The sequence below is a fragment of the Leuciscus leuciscus genome, assembly GCF_965113295.1.
Source record: "Leuciscus leuciscus genome assembly, chromosome: 19".
Lineage (NCBI taxonomy): Eukaryota > Metazoa > Chordata > Actinopteri > Cypriniformes > Leuciscidae > Leuciscus > Leuciscus leuciscus.
In genome coordinates, this window is record NC_138743.1 from 7,050,540 (window position 1) to 7,068,674 (window position 18,135).

General features: G+C 34.4%; 1 protein-coding gene across 3 annotated transcripts; it reads left to right on the forward strand.

Annotated features, from left to right (window-relative positions):
- The first annotated feature begins 222 nt into the window (after positions 1-222).
- fermt1 (FERM domain containing kindlin 1) lies at positions 223-16,438 on the forward strand. Of its 3 annotated transcripts, XM_082148560.1 has the most exons (15): positions 223-319; positions 2,291-2,440; positions 5,712-5,945; positions 6,732-6,866; positions 7,346-7,535; positions 8,672-8,774; positions 9,850-9,957; positions 11,531-11,662; positions 12,309-12,358; positions 12,712-12,836; positions 12,920-13,026; positions 14,109-14,333; positions 14,460-14,584; positions 15,651-15,792; positions 15,870-16,438. In XM_082148560.1, exons 2-15 carry the CDS (start codon positions 2,299-2,301, stop codon positions 16,041-16,043), a joined length of 1,992 nt encoding a protein of 663 aa, XP_082004686.1. In that variant the 5' UTR covers positions 223-319; positions 2,291-2,298; the 3' UTR covers positions 16,044-16,438. The 3 variants fall into 3 exon arrangements, with proteins under 3 accessions (XP_082004686.1, XP_082004687.1, XP_082004688.1); XM_082148561.1 differs by lacking the exon at positions 9,850-9,957; XM_082148562.1 differs by lacking the exon at positions 223-319 and having other exon boundaries at positions 2,301-2,440; positions 5,714-5,945.
- Positions 16,439-18,135: the final 1,697 nt, after the last annotated feature.

Genomic DNA, 18,135 nt, shown 5'->3' on the forward strand with positions numbered 1-18,135 from the left:
CCTGTATTTCTATGGCACACCGCTATTATGCTACTATGGTGAAGACTGTGTTCCTAATCTTTATAAGCCAGTGACTAACAATGTTCATAAATCAAGCCTTGGCTGCTGAAATCGAACACCGTAACGTCACCGACAAGCAATTAACGTGCGCGAGTTTATTGGAGAGCTTGAGAGAGACGTGCGGCACGATTTAATTAATATTCATGAGCCCGGCCTTTGACGTAGTAGAATTATGGGCGGGGTTTTCTCCAGCTTGCCCACCTGGACAGGAGATCTGTGTTTCACTTTCCAAAGGGTAAATCCTCGGGAACACGTTCAGGTGAGGGGAAAAAATATATATTTTACTCAATTTAGATTATTATATAGCCTAACGGGTTTCTATTTCGTTTGCTCTGCGCTATTTTATTGGAGAAAATGGCTTAAAATGAGTTTTAACGATGCTAAGAGTTTGATATAGGCTAAAAGTAGATATGAGATACCTATTTAAGAAATGTTTTATATCATGTTATTTGTGAAAAACGTCGGATCGTAGGCCTATGCATTAATACATTCTGAACTCTTTCCTTTGGGAAAAGTAAGACATTTTGGTCTGTTCTGAGGTAAATACACATGCTTACATTCATTAATTTCTATCTATCACTGTATTTCGATCGAGATATTGAGCACAACAATTTTATTTGTAATTTTTATTTGTAATAGATATAGGTTATTATTCTTACCTATATGGTTTTAATTGACATTTGCAGCACCTTAGTTACAGCATATCTTGTATATAGGGTTATTCAGTTCCATTATGGGTCTTTGTAGATTAAAAGAGTTGTTGATGTCACAGTATGGATCCTTCAGATCAGCATATTGTAGCAGAGGAAAAGTGAATCCCTCTGAACTGCACAGCTGCTTTTATTTACAGCCCTCATTTAATTTTTGCATGATCTTCAAATGTAAACATGAGCTGATGAATTTATCTTGTATAATGAATTAAATGTCCTACTTGTTTATATCTGAAATCAAGTATCTGTTACATAGGGAAGAGTAGTTTTCTTTCTTAGCCTGCGGACATGTTAACCTGCTCGCTTACCAGCTTGGCCCTTGGGCTAGATAAATAGTTGTCCTAGTTCAGAGAGTGTGTTTTATCTCTAATCTAGCCAAACATCTCTCCCTCCCCCACACTCCTTAGTGAACATGGACAGACCTGGTTAAATAGAAATATTGAGAACTCAAATGCAACTTGTAAAAACATTAATGCTTTCCCATCTTAAGTCACACTAAAAGATCCTTAAAGTCTTGGATTGTGTATTACACAGCCGATCTTGACTCTGTGTTTTTGTGTGTAAGACCCGGGCTTTGTTGTTTATTGATGTACAACCCAACAAGACAGCAGGATGACGGCTCTGTGTGAGTCGTTCTGTTGTTTCTGACTGTGGTCTTGTCCCAGCTTGTCAGGAATTTTAAGCTGAAGTCTCCCTTGTTCTGTAATCACACATCCCTCCTCCACCCTAGTTCTCTGTCTGTCACTCCCTCTGATTTTGTGTAGCCTATGTAAACCTGTACTTACATCAAAAACAGAATGTTTACCCCTTGTTTTATTTATTCTTGATATCTGTTATGCTATATAAAACATTTTCCTGACAAATCAATAATAAAAATAGTGGTAAAACTTTACAATAAGGTCTGATTTGTAGTTGATACATTAGCAAACATGAACTGACAATGCACAAGCGATATGTTTTTTTTTTTAAGCATTTATTAATCTTTGTTAATGTTAGTTATGGTAACACTTTACAATATGGTCCCATTAGTTAACGTTAGTTAATGCCATAATAACTAACAATGAGCAATACATTTGTTACAGTATTTATTAGTCTTTGTTAACAATTGTTAATAAAAACACAATTGTTTGTTCATGTTAGCTGCGTTTCATTAAATAATATTAACAGATACAACTTTTGATTTAAATAATAGATCAGTAAATGTTGAAATTAACTGCGATTTTTAAATGTTTTAGAAGTATTATTCATTGATAGTTCATGTTAACTAATGTATTTTTTTTATGTTAACAAATGAGACCTTATTGTAAAGTGTCACCAATAAAGTATAAGATAACAAAACACACATTTCAAGCAAAACATAAAAAAAGGTTTGGTTTCAAATCATAAAATAATTCATATGCTGTTTGGAATGAAGAAAAAAAAGTATTGTGACACTGAATCACATGAATAGTCTTCTGGATCAGACTATATCATGTGCCTGTGGTGGTTCGTAACTGTGTTTGTCTGTGATTTGATTGCAGGCAGAATCATGGCCACTACCGTAGCCAACTCCTGGGAGCTCACCATCCAGGTGGACCAGCGCGAGGGAGATGAGGGCATGAAGTTTAAATTGCGGGTCAAGGGGGATCTCCACGTCGGGGGTCTCATGCTCAAACTTGTAGAGAAGATCAGTGAGTAATTTACAGACTTCTCTGTTGGAGAACCAGCACATGAGTATGAACACAAATTGGTGAATTGGTGTAGCTTTTCATTTCTTAAACAACCATGTAGGAAGACACATCATGTCCATATTCCAGGATCACAATGTCAAGATTCATCAGGCTCAAATTGTGAAAGAATGGTTGGGAGGGAGCATGAAGAATCATCTACACACCTTAAACTCATTGAAAGTCTTTGGGATGTGCTCTTGCATTGTCAATACAAGATCTTGACCAAAAATGTATGCACCTCTTGATTGAAATAACATCACAACATTTATTTCCATCAAGAGGTGCATCAATGAAATATCTTGTATTGACAATGCAAGAGTCCAGCACTCTGTAAAGTCTCCTCCAGCACATCCCAAAGACTTTCAATGAGTTCAAGGTCTGGACTCAGAGGTGACAATTCATGTGTGGAAATTATTCTTCATTCTCCCTCCCAACCATTCTTTCACAATTTGAGCCTGATGAATCTTGACATTGTCATCCTGGAATATGGTCATGATGTGTCTTCCTATGTGGTTGCTTAAGAAATGAAAAGCTACACACTCTATCACTTAGGGTTAGAAGAACTGTTGCCAAACATATAACATGCTAGAAATATAATCACTGCAATAATGATCCAATCATAGGCTCTTATAGGCCCACTGAGGTGCCTGGGAATGCGCAGCTTTGTATGATGCATTGACGTAATTTCCACTGAAACAGGAAGCTAAGGCGGGACATATTGAATGGCCCCTCCCCCTTTTCAAATAGCCAATAGCTTTTAGTTTACCTTACAGACTGCAAGTCGTACTTGACAGCACCATGGCATGGAAGCAAATCTGAGTGATGATGATACGTTGGATTCAATAGTAGAGGTGTGAATAAATTCTAGCCATTTCAATCTTACTGGGTTACCAACACATCTCCAACCCATATTGCTCCGTGGCGCGTCAACGGTCGCTTTGGCCAGGTGGTATTTATAGCATAGGAAGCGGGACGCTTTAGATTCTAGAGAGCATTTGATTGGACAGAAGATGTGTTGAGAAGCTGATCAGCGGTGATGTCATAAAAATCTGTGATCCATTTTAACGGAAGTGAGAGACTGTACGTTTTGAATGCTTATATCTCCTAAATGTGAATTTTGTCATTGTTTTGGAACAGACCAGCTTATTCATAACCTTAAGGCTAACATAATTATACTAAAAGCTAAAAAACTTAAGGGTGCCTTTAAACATTTGCCTATTTAAATCCAAACAGCAACTTTTTTTGGCCGGGAAGTAATGCTTCTGGAAATACTTCATATGTTGTGTGTATGATAACATATTTTATGTGTAATTCATACTAAAAAATGTATGTATTAATAATACTACACTTACCGCAGTAATGTCTTTAAATTTCATTCCATTTTAACTGCAGTTTTGTTTCAGGCCTTGGATTTAAAAGAAGTTCTGAGTGCAATTCTGAAAAGCTTTTTAAGAACACGTCCAAAGCTCTTCAAAGTAAGAATAGTGTTTTGTAAGGATGGGTTGAAAAAAGCATTTATGGGAAACCCCTGTTAAAAAAGAAACAATGTAACGAAAAACTAAGTATTCTGGATCCCACTCAAGTGCAGTTCTAGAGTCCTAAACACTGGTTGAAATGCGCAGGTACGCCCATGTTTGCCTTACGTGTCTTTGTATAGCCTCATGCTCAGAGCTATTGTTCTTTGACTCAGGCGTTGTTTGCCGACGCAGGGTCTGAAGTTCACTGTGTAACTGTGTTAGCCAGAGAGACGTTAGCAAAACATCCTGCTTTCCTCTACAGACTCATCAGACGACCCAGTTGATAATTACTATGCTTTGCCATGTAGCTCTTTAATTGTAAATGGTCTTTCTTGAAGCCATTTGAACTCAATCTGTTTATAGTCAACGTAATAGGTATATTAGAGTACAGGCACCCCAGAATTTCTCTAGTAGGTTATTACGGGGTGTGAGTCAGATGATGATCAGTGTGGAGGATGAAGGAAATGTGAGGTAAAGAAGAATCATCAAGGTTTAAATGAATTTGTCGTGTCATCAAACATTGCCTCATGTTTGTATTGCTCTGTGGCAACTGGTTTATATCATGGTTGTAGTTTAACTACACATTAAACCACTCCACATACATTTTTTCCTGTTCAGCTCTTTAATAATAATTTCCTCAAAGTCCTTTACTAACGTGCGCAAAGTAAAATAAAAAAGCAAATAACAGTATTATTTTAGTATTATTTATATAGTAGTATGTCATAATATTTTGTGAATATCCTTTTTTTTTCAGTTTTCATTTTAATTTAAGTTTGAATAATTTTGTTGTGTACCGTTTGTTCATTTCTTTTAAAATTATTTATAGCTTTCATTTATTTTTCAACTTAATTAAATTTGTTAAGGTAAATTTTTTCATCTTATATATTTTTTTATTTTTTATTTCAACTTTGTCAATGATTTTGAATAGTTTAAGTTAGCAATAACATTACTCACAATTAAACGATTATATATCCTAACCTGTTTAGTTCATTTGAAATTGGTGTTTTAGGGCTTTACATCAACTTTTCCACATAAACCCAATAATTACTCAAATTAATCCAATGTCTGCTCCGTCAAAATATCATATTACTATAGTTGTGTCCCAATTCAGAGGCTGTGGGCTTTGAAGGATGCAGCCTTTGAATTGGGACACAGCTTATGAATGAGAGAATGTGCAATGCACAATATGGCGAAATAAGTCCCGCCTAGAAACAGCTATAGAAACAGTCATGAGTTCTGAGATTTTTGTGATAACATAAACAGATTATGACTGTACTTCTTATGACTAGACATGTGCTGGTCATGATTTGAGTGTTTTCGAAACAAATTTTATGAGACAGTTGTTGTCAGATTTCATTGGTGATTTCAAATATGAAATGTAATCGTAAGCTTGGTAAACAGCTTTGGAGAATTTTATGTTTCCCCATTTAAAGAGACAGGAGCTGTACTTTCTACTTTCAAATAGCCGCCAGAGAGGCATTTCAAAAATGGCCGTTGAGTGAAATGACTTTAATGCCTTAAAGGGACTTTACCTCCATGTACTAGGTCTTAAAAGGTTTATGTTATTACAAAAATCTGTTTTACTATGGAATTGCTTGTGGGTGTTTTTACTTTTGGAGCCCTACTGTTGTGCTCTATATGTGTGTGTGGAGATAAATGGCATCAGAGCATTGTCTCAGGCTCATGTTCTCACAGTTTGACATTCTCTGTGTCAGAGGCTCCTCAGGACTGGTCCGATCATGCCATCTGGTGGGAGCAGAAGAGCTGCTGGCTGCTGAAGACACACTGGACTCTGGATAAATATGGAGTCCAGGCGGACGCTGACCTGCGATACACTCCACAACACAAACCCCTGTGTATCCAGCTGCCCAACATGAAGACCATCAAGCTCCCGGTTACCTTCTCTGGTGTGGTCTTCAGAGCCGTGGCTGAGATCTGCAAAGCACTCAGTAAGAACAAGTGCAAAGGAAAATAATGTATTTGTTATATTATTAAATATTATTAATATAATATTACATTGCAATTGCTTACAAATGTTTACATGAAAAAGAAATCGGGCTAATTTGGGATAATTGGGATTTTATTTTACAGTCATTTCCATGACAAAAGGGTCCAAATTTACCCTAATTCACCTATTTTTAAATATTGTGTCAAACGTATGAATGTGCTGTAATACTAATTCAGGTTTGTGTCATTTAGATACCACATTATATCATATGGACAATCATTAAAAACAAACATTTATGATTAACACTTTTGATTGAACCTGATACTAGAACTGGAATTGCCAAATTTAACTGCAGATGTGGCACAGAAGCACTTCTGAAGTGGCAATTAGGTGTCTTTACGCAACTGTTTAATGCTGCTCAGAGGTGGCATAAATGCATTTACACAACAATTTTAATTGCATTTACACAACAATTTTAATTGCATATTGTTATACTAGGGGCTGAGGTGGGTCAGAGCAGGCATACTTTAGTCTGACTTTAATGCAGCATTGCGTCAGAATTACACAGAATTTCGAGAAACTCAGCTGAATGAAGATGCCTCTATACAACTAAATTCGAAACTTTTAAAAATAGACAATTAATACATTTAAAACTAAAAAAATGGTTTAAAAAATAATACCTTTTTTACATGAAAAAAATGCTGAGTAATTAATTTTTCCATTATTCCTTTCTCTACATTAGTTGATTCTTTACTAAACTGTGTATGTTTTCATTCTTTGTTCTCAGACATTAGAAGATCTGAAGAACTTTCTCTTCTGAAACCAGTAGATGAACCAAAGAAGAAAAAGAAAAAAGACAAGGGTGCAGAATCAGCCATTGATGAGATATTAAACATGGACATCGCCAGCGGAATGGCAGGAGGTATTTATTTGCTGAACATTGCCATGATGATTTTGCTTTTTGTGGATTTTTTTATTACAATGAAAAAACAAGCATCAAAAAGCCAAAAAAAAGAAACACTTAATCATAACCAATAACATACAAATATACAAAACAATAAAACATTCATTCAAATAAATATACATTCTTAGACTGTTAACCATACATAATGTTTCTTCAAAAAAAAAAAAAACTAGGTAAATAAAGTTCATTTTAATTAAATGTACAGTGATTAAGTAAGCATTATGCATTTAGGCTTCCTGATAAAAATCTTATTATAAAACAAAAAATATTTGTATAAATGAATATTTCCTTTTGTACAAGTTTTAAACGCTTTAATATATTTTTTTTTATTCTAGAAAATACTGTGGATTGCTTCTGGATAGTTATCAACAGTTTGGATAAACATGTAAGTCTTAAACAAATAATAATTTACAAGTTTACATTTATACTTTCTACAGGAGCACTTGGTCTGTACAGTAAAACGATGACTCCGACCTATGACCCTGAGAGCGGCTCTCCTGCGTCTTCCACCAGTCTGTGGTTCGGAGAGAGTCCCCTGACGGCCAGCCAGCCCAACCTTCCACCGGAGGAACTGGCCAAACTCTACAAGCCTCTCACTGTGGATGATAAAGCAGCCATTAATGCTGGGTAAGAGAAAGACAGACAGGCACATTTACATTACCATTCAAAAGAGGTCTCTTACATTCACAAAGGCTGCGTTTAATTGATCAAAAATACAGTAAAACAGTAATATTGTGAAATATTATTACAATTTAAAATGTATTCCTTTGATGCAAAGCTGATCATTACTCCAGTCTTCAGTGTCATATGATCCTTCAGAAATCATTCTAATATGATGATTTGCTGCTCAAGATATATTTTGATTATTTTCAATGTTTAAAACTGTTGTGCTGCTTCATATTTTGTCGGAACCGATACATACATTTTCCCAGAAATCTTTGATGAATAGAAGGTTCAAAAGAACAACATTTATTTGACATAAAAATATTTTGTAACATTTTAAATGTCTTTACTGTCACTTTTGATTAAATTTAGCAAGGATGCATTAAATTACTGAATAAATGATAGTGTTTGACCCCAGACCTTATGTCTACAAGAATAGAGATTCCTTCAATGTTTTTATTAATAGATCTTCATAATTCAGTTCACAACACGTGTAGTTTTGTTTCTAAAATCTGATTGGACATTAATTAAAAAGCATTCAGCTGTGATTTAATTGTTAAAACTATATTACTCTATGTATACTTAATTTTTATTTATTTTTATTCAACATTTATTTTAGCATATTGCTGTTTCTACTGTTTTATTCAAGATATATTTCACCTCATTCCCAAAAACAATCATTTACTATGGTAAAATCACAGTAGCACACGCTTTGAATAATGAATTGCCTTAAAGTTGTGATAGTCGTTGTGACGTTTATCCAAGCAAAAATGAAGGACAGGACTTGCTTTTTTCTATTGGGAATTGATTGGATTGTTGGATGGTTGTGGTTTGCTATTGGTGGATCTCATGTGAGTGACAGGTTGTCCCGCCCTCACGCCAGTAAACACATCATCAGAGAAGAGAAGAGATGTCGCTGCAAGAGGGAGGGGAAGTTATTCTGTTTACGAGGCACATGCATTTAAAATAATGTGCACTATTATAAAAACCCTTGGGCAACATAAAAAAAAATGAGACTTGTCATGTTGACTAATATATTGCTGTATTTATTGATGAGTTTTTGTGAATTTGTGTATTCTAACTGAGACGTTGATCTGCAGGTGGCTGGATTCCTCTCGCTCGCTGATGGAACAGGGAATCCAGGAAAATGACAGACTCCTGCTGCGATTCAAGTACCACTGCTTCTTTGACCTCAACCCAAAGGTGAGAGACCAACTATTCCTTTAAATTATGCCACATTATATTAAAGAGGACCTATTATGCTTTTTTACATGTTCAACTTTCTTTAGTGTGTAATGTTGCTGTTTGAGCATGAAAAAGTTCTGCAAAGTTACAAAACACAAAGTCACTCCGAAGGGAGTTATTCTCTATATCAGTGAGCACTGTTTCTGAACACCCTGAAATGCCTCAATTGTAGTCTTGAGTTTTCTTCCAGGAACAAACACGTCACACTATTCCTCGTTTAAAGGAACAAGCCGACTTTTTGGGACTTTAGCTTATTCACTGTATTCCCCAGAGTTAGATAAGTCCATACATACCCTTCTCATCTCCGTGCGTGCCGTATCTCTGTCTGACGCACCCACCGCTAGCCTAGCTTAGCACAAAGACTGGATGTAAACGGCTCCAGCTAGCATACTGCTCCCAATAAGTGACAAAATAACGCCAACATTTTCCTAGCCGTTTACCTCCAGTCTTTCTGCTAAGCTAGGCTAGTGGTGGGTGCGTCAGACAGAGTTACGGCACGCACAGAGATGAAAAGGGTATGTATACTATGGACTTGTCTAACTCTGGGGGATACGGTGAATAAGCTAAAGTCCCAAAAAGTCGCCGTGTTCCTTTAAATAATAACTTGCCCAAAACATATGCAAAAAATGGGGAAGCCTGGTTGAGTAGAGTCAGTAGTGTGTTGAAACTCAAGGTTATGGTAAGGAGCTTTGCGATTGGTCAACCACTCAAAGCAGTTGACCAATCACAACACACTGGTCCAGCAGCCAGTCAGAGCACATCGCACTTTTCAAAAGGAGGGGCTTCGTGTAGACTGGAACTAAAACAGAGCGTTACTGACAGACTGGGAAGAGAGGAGCTGCAACAATGTTAAATATGTGAAAAATTATGTTTTTGAAAATTCAAGCATAACAACCTATTCCAATAGACTCCACAAACAAAATCAAGACTTTGTAAAAGGCATAATATGGCATCTTTGAGATGTGGCTCATATGTTTATGGATGACAACGTTAGATGGCCCGATGTGTCTAAATGAGCTTTTTCTTCTCGTAGTATGATGCTGTGAGAATCACACAGTTGTATGAACAGGCCCGCTGGGCGATACTGCTGGAGGAGATCGACTGCACTGAAGAAGAGATGCTCATGTTTGCATCCCTGCAGGTACAGGACGACTGTTCTCAGTTCCCCAGCTAACAGGGAACAATCTCAGAACTTTGGCTAACATTCTGGCAAAGTTCTCTCAAAGTTATGAGCAAACTTTAATAGAACATTCACTCAGTTATCTGGTCTTTAAAAATGTTCTCAAAATCTTTGCACAAAAACGGTATTATAGATCATTCATGGGACTTTTTTTTTCTAAACCGTTTTAGTTGGATGTTCATCTTACATTTTTAAAAAGTTACTACTTTAACATTTTTGAGTTACTACTGTTTAACTACTGTTTTACTAGTTACTACTGAATGTTTCAGAGAACATTCATAAGTAACGTTCCCATAATGTTTGCAAAATGATAAAATGTTATGTTTCCTTAATGTTTGCATAATCAGATTTTGTTTTTTTGTTTTTTGTTTAAAAAAAAAAAACTTTCAGGAGAAAAAAAAATCAAATATAACATTTCCATAATTAAATGAGGATGTTAGCAAAACGTTATTAGAACAATTTTTTTTGTTTTTGTTCATTATTTTATTTCAGATTAATTCCAGAATATTTATTCCAGTTCCAGAAAGCAAGAAAAGTTGTTTAGACATCCGTTGGCTCCAGTATTATTTTAGTATCATTTAGATACTATTATAGTTTTTATTAATATTTTGTATTAACTTTTGTTTATCATTTAAATATTAGTTAGTTTTTGTAATTTTGTTGACATTTTTATATTAATGTCTCTGAAGTAAAAAAAAAAAAAAAAAATTATTTTAGTAAAAGTTAAGCTAAAGGAAAATAAGAAATGTTGGGGGAAACAAGTTTTTTTTTTTTTTTTTTTTTTTTATTATTTCAAGGAGAGTAAAAAATAATTCCAGTAACAAAGTTTTTTATGGCTTTAGTTTTTGTTAATCATCTGACAAGATTTTGTTAGTCATCTGACAAGTATGCTCTAGTATTTACTGTCATGACATATCTTAAATGGTTTTGAGTTACACTGAATTCTTTAGTGTCGTCCTTTCTCGCCTGAAGCCATGAGATATCTTACTTTGAGGACAAAGGATGTGACATTCCACAACACAAAATAGCATTCAGTTACGCAGTTTTGTGCTGGTAATCTATATCTATGATCAGTGTGAGATGGGAAATCTGGCTAACTGTGTCACTGTGGGATCAGGTCAGGTGGTAATTGGGGCAGGAAAATCTGTTTTGAATGCAGGATGATGGGAGACATGCCTGAACAACAAAAAAAGACAGAATATTACATGACAGAATAATGCTTGCACAGACAAGCATTCTCCCACCTTTTCCTCCCTTTTTAGCACATTATTTGTTGCTAAAATTATGTGCATTGAAACTACAAGGTTTTTTCTGTAATGCTAGCATGTAGTAAAGTTTGTAATCTACTTCATTAGTTATTTAAAGAGAACTCGCCATTAAAACTCTATTTATATTCATTCTTAGGTGAAATGTATATCAGTGTCTTCTGAGTCTTGAACTCCGTTATTGACTGACCAGAATGAGTTTTGGGTGCTAGTTTTTGCAATTCATCTTAATTGGCGTTTCAAATGTATAATACTTGAATCTTTTCTAGTATCACATCTGTAAACTGACCTTGTCAACGGAGCCACTGACTAATTCCAATGAACCAGAGATTGATGAAGTCGAGGCTGCGCTCTCAAACTTAGAGTCTACCCTGGAAGGACGGAACGCTGATAAGATCCTGGTATCTGTGATTTTCATGATATTATGATTCGATTTTTTCATAAGGATGTTAGCTTTATGACTGATATGAGGTTGCCTGGTATAATAGCCAGCTTATTATATCTGGAATGAATCTGGCTGATATTTAAGGTAGTTTATATACATTACTGTTCATAATTTTGGAGTCAGTAAGATTTTTTAAAGAAATTTAAACTTTTATTCAGCAAGGATGCATTAAATTTAACAAAAGTGACAGAAAAGACATTTATGGTACAAAAGTGTTTGATATCAAATAAATGCTGGTTTTCAAAACTTTCTATTCATCAAAGAATCCTAAGAAAAATGTATCACCTTCCAAAAAATATCAGCATTGATAATAATAAGAAAAGTTTCTTGAGCAGCAAATCAGCATATTATAATGATTTCTGAAGGATCATGTGACACTGAAGACTGGAGTAATGATGCTGAAAATTCAGCTTTGAATCACATGAATAAATTACATTTTAAAATATATTCAAATAGAAAATAGTTATTTTAAATTGCAATAATATTTTATAATATAACTGTTTTTGATCAAATAAATGCAGCCTTTTTTCAAGACTTTCCTTACAAAAAAACATTACAAATCTTTCCATCTTATGAATATTAACTTGTGCTTTTCTTTCCAGGAAGATATCACTGATATTCCAAAGCTGGAAGATACACTTAAACTGTTTAGGTGAGTTTAAGGTTATCAAAATTGTTAGAGAAAAATAAATCAACTGACTATTTCAGTATAAAAGTCTTGGTTGTTACAGATTTCTCTTTAAAAGCAAAGCAAATTATTAACAAATAATCTTTTGAAAAATAGTTTATTTGAGCTAAACAGACGATACATGATACAGACGATAATACTATGTTAATTAGATGCGTATCATGGTACTGAATGATAGCCTATTCATATACCATGGTTCCATGTACAAAACAGTACTTTTTGTCAGTAAAATGTTGTTTTTTGTGTCTAGAACTGCAATAATCTGCAATAACTATACAGTGCATATTTACTTACCTGTTCATTTGTGTGCTCTACAGGCCCAAACGATTGACGTTAAAGCCGTATAAGGAGTACTGGTTTGTTTTTAGGGACACCACCATTTCTTATTTCAAAAACAAAGAGTCTGCCAATAAGGAGCCCATTGAGCAACTCCATCTACGAGGTGAGCGGCCAATCAGAGAGAAGATCATTCATTTTAATATAGCCAATGCATCAGTGTGATAATGCATATCATTAATCATACAGGATGTGAGGTCATTCCTGATGTCAACGTCACCGAGAGGAAGTTTGGCCTGAAGCTGTTACTGCCAGCAGCTGATGGAATGAACGAGGTTTATATTCGCTGTGACAATGTGAGTTTTATATTTGTGTTTTATATGTAGATTTTTGCACACGTCCTTTTGATTTTTTTATAAAGTGAACATAAGAAACGTATTGTTATTAATATTTCACAATAAACATTTACTGAACTGAAGAAATGTACGTTACTTGATTATTATTATTTTTTGTTGAAAAATCATGTTAAATTGTCAAATATAACACTAGGCTTTCGAGGAACGTTTATTGGTTAATTTCTCAATCATCATTGTAATTCATTACATTACGGTATATGTTTTGCTTAGAGACTAAATAACTTTTATCATAAAACTAAGCTTCATATTATTATGACGTATTATGGGGGGAAACAGAGTGACAAATACATTTTAAATGCATTTTTTGTAAGTAGTCTGATGTTAAAAATCTGATTTTCATCTTACTTGTTGGCCATATAAATCACAACACCAAATTGCATATTTCTGTTCGGTTTGGGTCTCTGAGGAAAAAAATCCTCCTCCTCAAATGTGAGCTACATATTCTCACTATAAAAGTATCAGATATGATACAAAACATAAAACATGTTAACTTATTTTTTTATTATTATTTAAAAAAATAAATATATAATGCATTAAATTGGTCAAAAGTTATACAGTAAAGACATTTAAGGGACAAAAGGTTTTGATATCAAATAAATGCTGTTTTTTTTAAACTTTCTATTCATCAAAGAATCCTGAAAAATTAAAAAATAAATCACACCTTCCACAAAAATATTAGCACTGATAATAACAAAACATGTTTCTGAACAGCAAATCATCATATTAGAATGATTTCTGAAAGATCATGTGACACTGAAGACTGGAGTAATGATGCTGAAAATTCAGCTTTGATCACAGAAATAAATTACATTTCAAAATATATTCAAATAGAAAACAGTTATTTTACATTGTAATAATATTTCATAATATATATGCATAAAAAGGTTCAATAAACTACTTAAAAAAATTGATTTTTCTGACTATTATGTCATATGTCATGCTTTACAGGGTTAAATTACAATCAGAAGCTTTATGAGCATTTGCATTTATTTGTTTCTTCTGCTAAAACTAAATGAAAACAGGAAACGCAGTACGCCAAGTGGAAAGCTGCCTGTATTCTGGCCTCTAAAGGAAAGACGATGGCTTACAGCTCGTACCGCACCGAGGTGAAGAACATCCAGTCGTTCCTGCAGATGAAGAGTCTAGCGCCCCCTCCTGGCCAGGCAGCGCCTGACGTAGAGTCCATGGAGATGAATGCCGAGTGCTTCGTTTCTCCTCGATATGCAAAGAAGTACAAGACCAAACAGGTGAAATTACATCTCGACACAGGATGGCAGGATATGGCTCATTTTCACTATCATGACATTACATCATTGGCTATCTGAGATCTGTTACAATAATAGCAACATTTTTATGTATTCTTCTTATTTTAGCTGACCACACGAATCTTGGAGGCCCATCACAATATATCCCAGCTTTCCCTCATGGAGGCTAAAATGCGTTTTATCCAAGCTTGGCAGTCCCTGCCTGAATTTGGCATCAAGTACTATATCGTCAGGTAATTTTGCTGAACAACAGATTGATTTATGCAATGCATTTTTAGGGACATACTAAGGCTGAGTTTGGTTTTGAACCCTTCAACCATGAATTATGATTAAGATTGTAGTTTTCTTTGAAGTTGTGGACTATAAGTGCTTTTTAGTTCAGTTTTTTGAAAGTTAAATGAGTTTACATCGAAATGTCTAGTCTTGTTTTCTGAAAAATGAAAATGGTCATTTAATGAGAGTTGTCTTTCCATTTAAAGGTTAAATATTTTAAGATGTTTTTTTTAATTTTTTTTATTTAGTATTTCAATAATACTAAATGCATAGGACTATTCAATTATTCATTTAGTACAGTCCACTTTCGACTTTCTGTTAATTTCATTATTCAAATATACTACAGATACTTCACAGCGGTTTGTACAGATTATATAGTCACGGAATCATTCAAACACATGCTGAATATGATTTTTTTTTTTACTAACAAAAATTAGACATACAACTTCCAGTGTCCAGTACTTTTGCTGAACAACAGGTTAATTTGTGGCTGTTCTTTCTCTGGGACATTTCTAGGATTTCTGAGCCTTTAAACAATGAAATATGATTAAAATTTTTAGGTTTCTTTGACGTTGTGTGCTCCTAACTAAGTGCTTTTTTCAGTTCAATTTTTCAAACAATAAATGAGTTTACATTAACACATCATCAAAATGTACAAGTGCGTTTGCCTATTTTTCTAACAAAAACAAAATTTTTATTGGGATTTAATAGTGTTGTCGCTCCATAGTAACTTTGTTCTCATTGAGATGAAATGTCAACCTTCATTATAAGGTCCAATTTTAACTTTTTGTCAATTTCATAATCAAGCACTGATCATTTTTGGTGCTTGAAATGCAATATACAGATACTTCACATGCAGCTGTGAAAGTCTGTTTGAACAAACTATAGTCAATGAATCATTCAAACGCATGCTGAATAAGATTTGTTTCATAAATTACACATAATAGTAGTCTGAATATGGTTTTTGAGCCCTTCAACCATGAAATAAGATCAAAATCATTTCACTTTGTCTTTTGCGTGCCACAGATTCCGAGGGAGCAAGAAAGATGAGCTCCTGGGGATTTCCTACAACAGGCTGATCCGCATCGACATGTCGACCGGTTTGCCTGTGACCACCTGGAGGTTCTCCAGCATGAAACAATGGAACGTCAACTGGGAGATTAAACAGGTGAATAAAATAGCCTTAGTAACCCGTGTGGCTGGTGCAAAGATGACTTTTTTTGAGTGTGTTTATTTGTGTTACAGGTGGCCATTGAGTTTGACAAGAGCGTGTCCATTGCGTTCTCCTGCCAGAGCTGCGACTGCAAAGTGGTTCACGAGTATATCGGAGGATACATTTTCCTTTCAACGCGCTCAAAAGACCAGAATGAAACATTAGATGAAGAACTCTTCCACAAACTCACGGGAGGACAAGACTGACCTCACATCAACACGTCGGGACTCTGACATGGCCCTTAGTGTTGCAGGAAAGCAATTTGTATAGTGTTTTTTAATTTTTTTTAATCTGCTAAAGTCGTTTTATATTTGTATTAAGACACACAAGCCTTGTGCTCAAAAGAGAAAATAAATCGGATTATTCAATCCATATTTTTGATCTGAAACAGTACATTTGCTGACTCTTGACATCTTTATTTTTGTTGTTTTTGCATCTGAACAATATACATAATTTACTGTGCACATTTCCATACGTGAATTTGTGTTATAGATATGTGTTACAGTAGGGTTACGGTGGGGTTTGGATTTAAATGAGTTGCTAGTTTACCATTGTAGGTTTCTTTGAAGTTGTGTACTAATAAAGAGCTTTTGACAGTTCAGTTTTTGAATGTTAAATGAGTTTACATTAAACGGATGTTGGGGAAAGTTACTTTTAAAAGTAATTTACATTTACGCATTTGGCAGACGCTTTTATCCAAAGCAACTTGCATTGCATTTCAAGGTACACATTTACATTCTTATCAATTCTTGCTTTCCCTGGAAATCAAACCCACGACCTTAGCGTTGCAAGCACCAACAGGCTACTGTTTGACCCACAGGAAATAAGCTAATGGATTGCAATATCTTGCAATATTAATGGATTACAATCATTTTCACCTGGGCTGGGCTTGCTTTTTTGTTTTTTAATTACAACAAAAGTTATATTTTTGGCAAATTTTAAGGCCCTTTCACAACAAAAGTGAAATGAATACGCCTCAGACTGAAGGAAATGCACATTTACGCCTGTACAGTAGAGGGCGACTCTCAAACAAACCTTTCAGCTGCTGCCATTCTGGATTAAAGAACATGAGAAGGAAGTTCAACACTCTTATTTCTAAATCTAATCTAAATAAAGGTTTTGCTTATTAGTATGGTTGAATTAGATCACTGAAGGTCATCAGCAAAGACATTGGTTAATAAAGTGTTTTTATTAAAAAATTGTTTTACTGTTTTTATTCATTTTGAGGAATACTGAATGTTTTCGTGCAAGTGAGATTTAGTCTAGAACTACAATAACCATCATGTTTACACAGCGCACACAACACCTCACTTTATTTCTCTCAACATGGGAGTCTCTCAACTGTGTCTCTCAACACAGTCAAAAAGTAACTAGCGTTACTTATTTGAAAAAGTAACTTAGATATTCTGTTGTAAATTGAACAAAATCGCAGTAATGCATTACTTTACTAGTTACTTGAAGAAGTAATCTGATTACATAACTCAAGTTACTTGTAATGAGTTACCACCAACGCTGCGCATCACCAAAATGTCTCTGTGCTTTTGGCTTGTTTTCTGAGAAAAAGGTGCACATTTTTTTTTTTTTTTTTTTTTTTAAAGTTATTTTGTTTTTATTATGTTGGCTGGAAAATCTTAAAATAGTCTAATTAAATATTCACTTCCATTATGAGATCTAATGTTGTCTGAATTTCATAATCAAGTACTGATAATTTATCATACTTGAAATGGAAAGTACTTAACAGCTGTTTTACGAATGTTCGTAAAAACTAACGTGCTGAATATGAGGTATTTTTTATAAATTAGATGTCAAATTAGCCTTTAGTTTTTAATAATAGAACCAAATGTGATCTAACTGTACATTAGTGATTATAGGCTACTATACATATGCAGTAGCTGCAATACATGCACTATTCTGTTGGAAATATTGGTATTTTAGATAACCATAATAGCGCATAAAACAAACTTATAAAGTACAATCGCGGTACCATAGTACAGAGATAATTCCATGATTATAGTCATTGTACGTGTCAGACAACCATGGTAGCTTATGTTTACTTAGTTTCAAGTTTAATTAATTTATAAAGCACATTTAAAAACAGCCACAAGTCTGACCAAAGTGCTGTATAGGCTACAAAACATCTAAACACAAATCCTAAATATAAACACTTAAGATAAAACACAAATATATTTTTTTATAAAGTTTTTATTAGTATAAACCAAATGTGAGGTTTGGTCACTTAAAAATGAGGATATATATTAAATGTACACGTTTATTTTTAAGTGACTAAAATCGTTTTTG